The sequence below is a fragment of the Chlamydotis macqueenii genome, chromosome 3 (genome assembly GCF_036417535.1).
Source record: "Chlamydotis macqueenii isolate bChlMac1 chromosome 3, bChlMac1.mat, whole genome shotgun sequence".
Classification (NCBI taxonomy): domain Eukaryota; kingdom Metazoa; phylum Chordata; class Aves; order Otidiformes; family Otididae; genus Chlamydotis; species Chlamydotis macqueenii.
Window position 1 is genome coordinate 94,879,881 of NC_141558.1, and position 12,980 is coordinate 94,892,860.

A 12,980-nucleotide genomic window follows, 5' to 3' on the forward strand; every position below is an offset into this window, starting at 1 on the left:
TGAACCCGTTCTTAGCTGTATGAATTTGCTTCTGTGAAAGTTATAAGTAATTTAATAAATTTAAATCATACTTAAAAAGATACTTTTTTCATCACCATATAATCAGTAGATCTCATCCTGAAAGACTCTGATGTTGAAGTGCAGCTTCATGTGTATTTGTTATACAACATACTGGATTCAACAGCAAGGATGCCCCAGAAGCTTTGAGACATGGAAGCTGAGGTTAAAGAAACATGTCACATTTATTCTGGTATTTGCCTACAAAGTCTATTTGAATTTGTTTTCAAGACAAAAGGATCTTGAAATATCAGTCAGAATCATTAGCTACATATTTCTCAACAAAATGTGCAAAACCAAAATAGCGTGTGCGCCTGTGTGTCACAAGAAAATTATTCTTATGTTGTATACCCAAAAAGGAACATCATCTCAATCCTCCATTTGTAAATCTTATATGCAAATCCCAGAAAGGCTGATTAAAAGGGTTTTATGGAGTTGTGTCAAATACGGAGGAAACAAAGCTGGAAAGAATACTCCAAACCACGTGACAGTGGTTTAAAATCTGAATACAAATTGTAGCTGCTGTACCTGCCCCTCCCACCATCACCAATTTGCCCGGCTCCTGGCCTCAAATATTGTGGAATTTGAGAGAATTTTACCAGAATCCTCATCAGGATCTCAGTTTCAGAGTAGCAATCCTCACAATCTGCTGAACTGAAAGCCTGGCTTTTAAGAATATAGAATTAGCATTGTGAAAGGATTATTTTTTTAGCTATAATTTTTCTTAGTTACAACTGAATATTGATACAATTTATTTTATGACAAAACTGTGGCCTGCAAAGAAATTACAAGGAGGAACAAAACAGTAAGAAGTCCAGGAGAAAAATAAAAAACAAACCCAAAACCTTTCATTAAGGAAACAGCAGCTTAATCCTGTTTTGAAGAGGGTGTAATTAATTCAGGGATTAATAAAAAAATTCCGCAACAAAGACCTCCAATGCTACCAAAACCAGCTTGTTTCCATTCTGAATCTCTCTTTTTATTTGTAAAGACTGGCATTACAATTGAAAAGGACTCAAAATGGTGTGATGTACACATCATCGGTGTTTCATGATGCAACTGATGGAGTCCCTGAATGGATATTGCTTCAGCTTTGTTTTTAAAAAATAAATTAACAAGAAAATCTTCAACTCCACTATCAATCACAGATGGCAGAAATGAAAGAAAGGAAAAGAAAAGAAACCAAAACTACTGTTAAATTCATAACATATACATTGTTGGCTGATGACACTTTTTCCAGATGTACAATAAAGCCCACAACACTTTATTACTATGGATATAATTATTGTGAATGTTTTTTCATGTTGATCAACTTACTTCTTAAGGTTGGTTTTTTTGATTGTTTTAAACTTGCATAATAAACATGCAATGAAACATTTCTTGTTAAAGTGTTTTTTGCAGTCGTCTTGTTTTCATACAAAGATTTCATAAAGTTGCAGTGTTGTATCAGAGCATTACCAAAATAAAAGCAAAAGCTAAAGAGGAAGGTAAATGTGAAAAGAACTTGATGAGAATAACCTAATCTTGTCCTGAGACACTCCAGTCTTATTAAAAAGATGTGCACAATCAAATCCCTTCCTCCCAAACCCACCAAAACCACAAAATAAATATTAAATTGGAAGAAAGGGAAGACAAAGGAAAAAAAATGATGTCATCATGCACTTGTCTTCTGCATAGCTCAACCCACATATAGTAAGGCACTATTTCCCCTCAACTTAGTGTCCACAACAATCTTTTACAGTGCTCTGCGAACTACGTATAGTTCCTTCCAGGATGATCAAATAAACAGATTGAATGAGTGTTGCTACCAAGTCACCCCATGTGCGATCTTATAAACAAGGGCATCATCTGGCAGTTTCAGAAATAAGTTGTCTCAAGTCTTTTCTTATGTGTGCATGTTATGTATAGGGATAACTTTTGTGTGTGCAATTGGTTGGTTTGTTTTCCAGAGTTGCTGTTATTTTTCATTGTTCTTTACTCCAGTGTTCTCAAAGCAAATACACAAGAAAATAAAAGCACAGTTGGGTCGTTAAAAAACAGAGCTTTGGTGCTCCAAAAAGCACACAGCTTTGGGGATTTAAGAAATCTGTTAGACATTCCCAAAAGAGTTGGGAATTTCATCTGGAAATCCTCGTCTCTGCTTAGTTGAGCTGGTCTTCATATTGTTTTCGGAAGCAATCACCAGCAGGGAAAAACTCCCAGCATCGTTCTTGATACATTTTCCATACATAGGATTCCTGAAACACACAATTGAAATAATTTAACTTGATTCAATGAGAAAGCACCAACTATGTCTTTTCTTTCTCTTTTATTTATATACTGCTTCACTTCTTGGATTCTGTGCACGTCAGGTTGTTGTATATCAATCTACACAATCATGTAAATGATTTTGATGAGTTTCAGGTAGCTTTTAGATTTTTGTCACCTAGTCAAAAAGCACTATAGAAACACATAGAAGATGACCAGGCAGTTTAGTTGTTATTGCACATCCAAGAGCATCATAAAGCTCAATTAAAGCTGGTCACAAGACAAATACCAGGGTAAGCAGAATATTTTCTGTCATGGAAATTTGATTGAATTTCTGCGTTAGTCATTTCAAAGCATGCCTATACACAATACATAAAACAAAATGACCCTTAAAGGTATTTCTTAGAAGAAAAATATTTTCTGAATCAGTGGTGGTTCAGTTTTTTTTTCTTTCTATTTCTTCAGGTAAGGTTCTGTCTCTAAGCAGTCCAGAGAATAATAAATGGCATGTCAGTTTATTTCTATTTTAATAGCACCATTTAAATGTGCTTTTTATTATACAAATTCCATGTTAGAAAGGACTTGTATTGCACAAGTTACGTAGTCTGAAGTACTCTCAATTTTCAAATTATCAGCAACTAATAGTATCAAAACTGAATAGTTAGTAGAAATCTGGCTTCAGTGAATATAGTAGAATACACTGCATGCCAAGAAAAAAGAAAACATGAATAAAAAAGGCTCCTTAAAAAATATCACTTAATATGAAATTGTCAGATGACAAACAGATGTTCAAGAATAGCAAAGGAAATACATAAAATCTGATACTGGACAAGGCTGAGAAGATTTATGCAAATAAGATGATTATAATTGATATATATCAGAATTCAGAAAGAGTAAGTTACATAGATTTATAGCAAGTCATCCCTATGACCCAAATCTGTAGGGCTAAGTATATGATGCTCTTCAGGTTTTTTGTTTTCTGATCTGCAACAATGAAACATTTGCTTAGTTAGCTGCAAGACTATAACTAGAAAAAAAAAACCAGTAGTTTGTAAATTTGATACATTTTTTTTACTGACTTTAAGTATACTTAAAGGAAGCTGAAGGAAGTACCAGAAGTTTGAAAGAACAACAGCAAAAAAAGAAACATTCAGCAAAAACTGCTCTCATAGGTCTAATTTTAAACATATGCACAAGCTATTTCATATGGACTTTTCCAGGAATTAAGACATATAAAATCATATATAGATAATAATAATAGACAAAGACTACTAAAAAAGAATCTACAGAGAGAAATGAAGAGTGTTGCTTTCATAGGATGCATGAATGTTCTGTTTCTCATTATTTTTGCTTATAGTCTGTATTTATATTTTTGGAAGTAGCAATTTAAGAATAACAGGTCACATAACAAAATAGGAATAGAAAGCACTACAGAATTGATACACAAACTAATGTTAAGAGAAGTCCTAAGAATTATTTAGAAGAATGAGAACTAAGTTACATACCATATAGGGAGCTATTCATTAGAATACTCTTAGTTTAGCCAAGCCTGAATAATTTTTATTTTTGAATCAGACTTATTTAATAACTATTGACTTCATAGAGTTGTTCAACCTACCTGTCCTGTATGCTCTGTTTCATCTTTGTTAATAAGATACATCAGAAAAAACCTATAAGCAAAGAAACAGCTATTATGAATATAATATTTTGAAGCATTAGACAATCCACAGAGGGATGGATATTTTCCAGCATGTTGTTTACAGTCATAATGCTCTTCATGGACAAATTCCAGAGTTCTATTTATGATAATATTCCCAAATGCCTTAAATATACTTTCCTGACACTGTTGATATTCACTTATTGTTCAACGAATAGTATGCTAAAATGCAAGAGATTCAGTTTGACTTACAGTAAATAAAAACTCAGTTTAAATGAAGATTTTTCTAAGCTTTCTAATCTGAAAATTTTAATAGACATTTTCTTGTCCACGAGCACTAACTTGGAAGTAGACAGAGAACAGCCATTGGAACTTTTTCTTTTCCCCTCTCCTCACAATGAATAAGAAATGCTGAAGATGATTAAGAGATTTCTCTTACTGAAATTATAGTTTGGGGAGATTTTACTAGTGTATGTAACTAAATATCAAAATAAGTAAAGAGCTTTTAATTTTTAAAATATGTTAGTCTTGGAGTTTTGAGATATCTGACAGACACTAGGTGGTGATTTCAAAATTTCACTCATAATACACATTCTCTCCAAACATATGCAAAAATATAAAATATGACCATGCACAAAAATACCAAAATCCATTTCTTTAGGATAATGCAATTAGAGTAAGTATGCTATAGCATGTTATTTGTATAGTACTTTGTAAGCAGAAACAAAATCCCACGTGATAGTGCTTTTAATATCTTTTGTTTGCACAACCTGTTTTTCAGCTGGAAGTTCTTTACAGTTATGTTTGTCTTTACGGTCTCATTATTTTGTGCACATATAGTGCTATTTTATAGACACAAAATCACAATCCATCCATTGCTTCATATAAACAGCATTAGTATACAATACACTTTGGCATTGCATTTTCATATGTATTGACAGGAGAGGAACAGTATGATACAGTGATTGTGGACTTGATAAATTGTTTTATTTCCAGATTTAAAAAGGTAGAGTTTAGTGGTCACTGATGCTCTGCTTGGATTTTCCAATGGTGGACCTGATGCCCTTGGTCTGGACGCTCCCCTCTCTAGCTCCTCGTTCCAGTTCTTCTACCTCTCTTTGTCCCGGGTTCTCTCAGTCAGCCCCAGTAATCCACTCGAAATATATTATCCAGTTTAAGTCTTCCCTCTTTTGCCCTTCTCCTTTGCTTGTGCACTCTCTCCATCAGTCTCCAGGCCAGGTCATACTGTTTCTCTGTACCTTAGACAACACATTCAATTTTACAGCACCTCCACAGCCACATACTAAGTTCCCAGTTTCCATCTCCTAGCTGGCACAAACTTGGTGTGTCACTACCAAGCTGGAAACAAGGTAATGAAGTTTGTTCATTCCTTGCTCCATTGTCACAGAACTATATATTCAGACAGCATGAGTGCACATCAAAGCCAAACAGTACTGACTCTTACTTATGCAATACAGCTTAATTAGGTACTTGCAGAGGCTGCGAGGGTCATGAGTTACCAAGGAGTTCATTTTTGCTGTACTCACAAATAATTGGCCAAGTTGTGCTCTTGCAACGTGTGTGTTTCAAAGCCATGGGGCACTGTATCAAAGTAGTCATTTCCTATTCCACAGATAAAGCACTTCGTCTAAAAGAAAGAATACAGAGCACTTCAACACTATATAAAACCCTGCCCCCTTTTGAGAAAAGGCCAATAAAAACGTAACAATTTTCTTGAAAATGGCAATGTTGTGCTGAACAAAAAGGCTTTTCTTTTAATGACTGGGAGTGAATACCTCAGCCAAAACACCTGAGTAGAAATTTAACTGCCATCAGAACAGCTTCTAACTGTTTGAAAAAACAAACAAACAAAAAAAATCTTTGCCAGCTGTAAGTGAGCAGGGATCAGGAGAAAGAATGGCATACAATAGTCAAAGCTGACCTCTTTTTTCCTTTAACACTGTAAGCAGCACTCACTGTAACATACGGCAATATTTACCTCAGTGCCTATTGTGCTCATCCAGCTGAAATTGAATATGCTCAAAGTTTAGACTACAAAACACAGTAGGTTTGCAACACTTTTCTGAGTTCTTATAGTCATACTTAAATGACAGAATAGAAAACCACCAAGTACAGGATACTTTCATACATAGATTAACCAAAGAAAATTACATCTGAGATGAATTGTAACATGACAGTGTTAACACTCCATGTCAGAAACTTCTAGTTTGAAGATTCCAAAGACTTAAATTAGCCACAGACATGTAATTCATTATAATATACAGCAATGTAAAAAGATGTTTGTTGTTTACAAAAAATTAAGATACTGGGATTAATCTAAACTTTAAAAAGTTATGAGAAAATAAGTTGTTAAGCTTTTTGTCTGAATTTTTGTTAACTTATCACTGACAGCAAAAAAACTGGCCACACTTGATCTGGAGGTATTAAAAAAAAATCCATACTAGGAATTGGAAAACAAATCCAAAATATGGTTAGAGCAGAGTATCAGTTTAGACAACCTGACTTTATGTCCCATGCAAAATGTAAGGTAGCAGCCAGCACCTGTCAAAGCATAGCATACCTCTTTCACAGGAGGCAGCAGACTGGTAAACGCTATTCAGAACCTGGACACTAGCAGAGTTTTCTCTTCATAGAATTGTCTAAAAAGAATTTTATTGAGTTCTAAGAGAACTACTTATGTAAGTTCTTAAATTTTAATAGATACAAAAAAGACAATTTAAAAAAAATCTGTTATTATTTAGATAAAATGAATTGAGATATGAGAGTAGAATATCATGTAGGACATCGCATGATACTGGACCATGTACAGAACTGCATGTTCCTCTTAATTTAAAAAACTATCCACTAGCTAGATCATATTGTGACAGAAAACAAATATTCACAAAATCTGAAAACAAAGTATGGTTCAGCAACTGGATGTTCTTACCTCCATATCTTCCTTAACTTGCTCTTGTTGATCTCTTAACTCACCAAAAGCATCAATAATTAAACCTAGGGTTTAAGTTAAAATGATAGTTAATGTTCAAGAACAGAACTGTGACAAAAAATATTTGGAAATCCAGGGATAACTCTGACAAACAAAAATGTTATTGTTTTGATTTTGTTTATTAAACAAAAATCTTATGCAGAAACAATAGAAGCCAATATACATTCCAAAGACCACAAAACCTACTTAACACGTGAAGAAAAATAAGCAAGTCAAAGAAAATGGCTACCAGTAACATGACTGGCAGTACCATTTGGAATTATAAAATGGGACAAACAGACTTCTTGTCTGTTTTATTCACAGGGCTCTAATTTCGACTCAATATATGAAGACACGTGGTTTTACAGTGATGGAGGCTTTACTATAGAGAGAATTCTACTCTGTGTTTAACAGAGTTGAGGCATTTATTACGTGGCAGATGCAGAGAGGCCCAGAGCTCAGTGCATTCTCTTTCATTGTATATGTCATGTAGTATGAGGTTTGACTGTCAGAGCTCTACAGAAGTAAGAGGTCATTTCAGCAAGATCCAGAAAGAAGAAGAAAAAGCACCACAGGCTCTATGGCTCAGAATCTTTATGATTCTCCTTTCACTTACACCGAGACAAATAAAGACTAACTCCACAATCATTATTAACACCACTGTGCTGTAAAAGTGGTGAATATCAGATAAGAATTATACTCAAAGTTTGACAGTGAAGGCCCCTACTCTTCAGCCACTCATAAAACGACAAAATAAACAGTATGAGATAATAGCCCACTTCAGGCTATAAAAAATTTTGCCCCCTCCCAAAGTCCTTTAAAAAAAATCGTTGCTTGAGTAAGAGTTATAAACAATTTACCATGAGCTCAGAGATATCTTCTAAACTTCCTTGTAGAAACCGAGAAAGCATTCTCACTGCTGTCAAAATCATTCTAAGTCAGTTAACTATTAGCTGACAGAAAGCAATAAGGTATCACTATTTATAACAGCAACTGGACCTCGCAAAAATCATTACACATTCTTCAAAAATCAAGAATATACTTCTGTTAATTTGTGCAAACTTTAATAGAAGATGATCTTCTGGGTATTCTTGACAATATTTTGAAGGTATAATATGTAAACAGATGAAGCTTGTAAGTACTTTTGGTAATAACATTAAACATCATTAATCCCAAAATTCAGTATCTGCTATCCTGATGACAACATGGAGCCACACTATCAGTCAAATAGTTTCACTCTAATTCAGATGCTAACTTGATTGTCACTAACCAAGGATATACTAAAGCTGCTTTATACCAAGCACCTTTCTTTTTTAACATTGTTCAAGTAAGCAGGCATCACACCAAACAGAAGATTTTATGCAAGAAAACATTAAATCTCTTAAAACTATGTTCCAATTTCCAAAACACTACCACCAATCTGAAGATTTGCCAGATAGTCAAGAACATTAGATTCTGGCAGGGGGAATACTGACAGCACCCACTACTGATTTTGTCCACATAAGCTCATAAAGGGTGAATTAAACTGGAAAGTAATTTTAAGGTACGCCACAAGACTTGTAATTACTTTCTAATCACTTCTTTTGACGATTATTCACAGGAAGCTTTTAGAAAGGGCAATGAGAGGACAGAAACCATAGTGACACCAGTATTCTCACAGCAAAGAGCTTTTTTTGTTTCCACTGATCCCGTTAGTCTGTAGATTTTCACAGAGACTAGGAAGAACAGTGTATGGACAAAAGCCAGTTGGGTGTGATTTACTATATAAATCTGTGCTTTCCTGGTGTCCTGGTTGAATCTTAGGTGTGATGATTACTATAGCACTAAGACCTCTGTACTGATAAATAACGCTTTCAGTCTCACCATGGGTTACAAACATATACCTTGAATAATTGCAAGCAGGATGACAATCACAAAGAAGAAGAAAGTGATGTCAAAGATAATCCGATAGATTTCGTATTCATCTCCTGCTGGATCCTCTATTTCGTCACCGATGCCTCCACCTGCACGTACTCCAACATACATATGAAACATGTAGCACTAGAAAACACAAAACAAAGAGATACAAAGTTTTTCTGCAGCTAAAAGTAAAAATACCCATTGTCGCAAATTCAGTAATTGGCAGAACTGGTCTATGGTCCAGCAACTACAAAATGCGAAGTTATATTTTTCTCCCCTTTGAGGTTGTGTATGTTTCTGAGGGAGGTGAAATGCTGCTGTGCAGCTAAAGCTGCAGTATTTCATGTTCTGTCATTATGCAGCAGTTCAAAAAGATCAAAGGTTCAACCGCCTTAAGCCCAGCAGCACCATGATTCATGTACAATCATTTCAGTAATGTGCAAATAGGAAATTCCATTACCACCACAGCCATCTCCTTTTCCATTTTCCTAGCTGAAAAGTGAATGACTTTGCCCATCTTTAGTGTTTCAAACAAAAATTAAAAAATGAAACAAAACAAAAAACCTTTGAGAGTGTTTGTGCAGAGAACAGGCTAATGATGGAAAAACTCTGAGACTAACACCGTGAAACTATGATCTGAAAAGTGGTATAATAGGTCTCTCTGTAGTTATGTGGGATGCTAACAATGCAAAATTTCCAGTTTATTATGCTGTAATTTAATAGAAAATTATGATTTTTTCTCCCAGAGGTCTGGAGCTGGTTCTTTTTCTTTAAGAAGTTTTGCAAACTACAGGTCCAGGGTTCTCACTCCCTATGAAAAAGTAGTGATGACAATGACAATAACTAATTCCTAAAACCTAACCATACAAACAAAAATGTTTTTGGGAGAAACTCTTTACCAGGAGGGAGAAACTCTTTAGCAGGGCCTGGTGCGACAGGACAAGGTGTAATGGCTTTAAAATAGAAGCAGGCAGATTCAGACTGGATATAAGGAAGAAGTGTTTAACACTGAGGGTGGCGGAACTCTGAAACAGGTTGTCCAGAGAGGTGGTGGATGCCCCATCCCTGGAAACATTCAAGGCCAGGTTGGACAGGGCTCTGAGCTATCTGATCTAGTTGGAGATGTCCCTGTTCCTTGCAGGGGGGTTGGACTAGATGACCTTTAAAGGTCCCTTCCAACTCTAACCCTTCTATGATTCTAAAAAACCCATTCATTTATTTCTATGCTACACTGAATCCCAAAATCTCTTACGTAAAAAATTGACATAGTAACATACAATTCTGAGTGACCAATGGCTGAAAAATTTAAATATTTTGAGGTCGTTTTTATTTCACCATTGAAATTTATTCATTAACTTAATGAATGAATGCAGTGTTAGTTATATAAAGTTTTAAAAGTTTTTTTTTCTATTTCTAAAAATAAACATTTATTCTTCTCTGTATTCTCTTTTTCTTTTCTTAACATCACATTGCAAGTCTTACTGCTTTTACAAAAGACAACCCTGATTTTATATCATATCACATGTATATGTATATACATAATATGTATATCATATCACATATCACATTTTAACTAATTCCTGTACAATATTATAGCTTTTTTGTAAGTGTATTTTCAGAGAATTAAAGAGCAGGTCACATCAGAAGGGACTTCATGAGATCTCTGGTCCAAATCCTGCTCCAAGCAGGGTCCATTATATGCTCAGAGTTGCTCTAGGCTTTATTCAGTCAGGTCATTACAATCTCCTAAGGATGGAGACTGCACATCCCCTCTGAGCAATCTCATCCACTGCTTGGCTCTCCTCAGTCAGAACACATCTTTCCACTTTATGTCTATGGTCTCCTGCCATGCACTACTGTGAAGAGTCTGGATTTGTCTTCCCCCTAACCTCTCTGCAGGCACTTAGCAGCTGCTCTTACACTCCCACCCACCCTGAAGCTCTCTTCTCCAGGCCAAATAAGTCCAGTTCCCTCAGCCTCTCCTCCTAGGGCAAGTGCTCCAGCACCTGACCATTTAGTGGTCTCCCACTGATTTTTGCTTCAGTTTATCTATGTCTTTCTTGTACTGAATGTCCCAAATTGGACAAAAATATAGACACGCTAGCCTGCTTCCACAGTTTATCCAATTATTGGGCTTTTAAATGGTGTCAGTTTCCTGAAAGTGATTCATATTGAATAATATGCTGAAATATATTCAACTTTATTGCAGATGATTGCTTTTAGAAGGATATTAATGGCAACGCATCTTAGAAATTCTTCATGATTTAAGTGCAAAATGATTTTCAGTGGTTCTGAGCACAGGAGAGTTAAATAACAGAACTGCCGATTGAAGATAATGATGGCAATACATGCTAAGGGAAACTGATGGATTTCCAAGCTTAAACAAGCATTTCGGTACCTAAATTACTTATAAAAGCCCTTGCCTATAACAGACCCTCCTCCTCAATGGCCTGTAGAACCTCAAGCTTCAGAAGTACTGCCCTTTGACTCAGCTCAGCTAGACAGCTTGTAGTTGTTTTTCATTTTTTTGAGAAACTATAGCAAAGAATACCATCACATTTCTTCTATTGATTTATAGATATGTTTGTTTAACACACACACAGGGTGTATCTAGTTATTAGGGATGTTCATTATATCTGTTCCTTTGCCTTCAACTATAGTCTTTCCTGTTGGTGGCTAAAGATATGACTGTATGAATAGGAATTACAAGAAAGTTAGGACAAAAAAAAATAAGAGTTTAAGAAAAAAATTCAGAAAGTAAAATAAGACTTACTGTTAGCATATCATCACATTTCATGTCTGGCATATCACCATCTTCACTCTTGTTGTAGAACTTGCGGAAAAAATTGAATGCCACTACTGTGTACAAGTATACTACTACTGCCAGTAATCCCACTGTTAGGACAAGCTGGAAGACAAAATTATAGAAAAGATATAACACCACCATGGAATTATGCTATACAATTTTATTTGCAAAAAGAGAATGAAAGTAAAAAGAATCTATATGTACTAGCAGAAGAAAAACTTTATTTACTTTCTCTCTATCTCTTTGTATATCTTTGTAATATTTCATAATATATCTGCATACTTTCATGCAAAGTTTGTGTATTTCACCTGTTATTTTCAAGAAAAACTATGCTTCAGAAACACAATTACAAAAACAAACCTTGCAAAATCTTGAGGATACATACACAATCCATTAGAATCATATAAAAACCACACAGACAAAAATATCAGAAAGTTCACTACCTATCAGTAATAGTACTACTATTTAATATGACCTACTATATAATTGCATTATGGTATTTCTACTAATTTAATACTGAAATAATTTTGTTTACATCTATGAAATCACATATAAAACAAACTGTTCCTAATATTTTAATACCTACCTCAGAGAAGCAGCAACAAATACCCCACTGCTCAACCTCATCATTAAAATTTTGCCTCAAGTCTTAGGGAAAGCTGCTGGAAGTGAACTGCAATATCCTTCAAATTGATATTTTATTTGCATAGCTGCCAGACCTAAAAAGTTCCTTATCGTAAACAATGCCCCCTTATTTCATAGATAATTTGCTAAAACTTCAGGACTATTCTTAAAAGGTAGAATACTTCACTGTTTTCAGCTGCAGATTGATTTTTTTGCCTTTTTGTTCTTTTAAGAAAACAGAATTAAGAATGTAAGAAATGCTGTTATTTTAAGGGCAAAGGATGCAGGACATTGATTTCTGCAACTTTTCAAGACATAATTTTTGTTACACAATTTCAATGTAAGCTTGCCACATAAATTAAAACAAATAACGGTTTGTCCTGGTGAGTTCATACTTAAGAGTCTTCTACATGTTATGTGCCTCACTAGCTATTTTGGAATATAAACTGTGTCCATTTAAATGTGTATTACTTCATAAAAAAATATTGACAAGGATAGTGCATTTGAAGGTAGAATTAAATTGGCAAAAGAAAGATTATCAATCACACTTTGCATTTATAAAAAATTCTTGCTAATGATTTTACGTCTCTTTAGTATCAAACTTCCTTAAACAGAAAGAGGAAAAAAAAAAAAAACACTGAGAAATAACATGCTACCAATAAATTTCAAAATGGCACTGGCTACGATACTCCTAAAGCACCTGC

The 12,980-nt window shown here is 34.7% G+C and overlaps 1 protein-coding gene across 1 annotated transcript in view; it reads right to left on the reverse strand.

The window, feature by feature from the left end:
* Positions 1-218: 218 nt before the first annotated feature.
* Positions 219-12,980, reverse strand: part of RYR2 (ryanodine receptor 2) — a 430,134-nt gene continuing 417,372 nt past the window's right edge. The window contains exons 101-106 of the mRNA XM_086745890.1: positions 11,620-11,754; positions 8,831-8,987; positions 6,909-6,973; positions 5,509-5,609; positions 3,923-3,974; positions 219-2,294 (exon numbers count right to left, since the gene is read on the reverse strand). Of these exons, the coding sequence (XP_086602016.1) occupies positions 2,199-2,294; positions 3,923-3,974; positions 5,509-5,609; positions 6,909-6,973; positions 8,831-8,987; positions 11,620-11,754 (606 nt within the window). The 3' untranslated portion in view covers positions 219-2,198. The remainder of the gene's footprint in view (positions 2,295-3,922; positions 3,975-5,508; positions 5,610-6,908; positions 6,974-8,830; positions 8,988-11,619; positions 11,755-12,980) is intronic.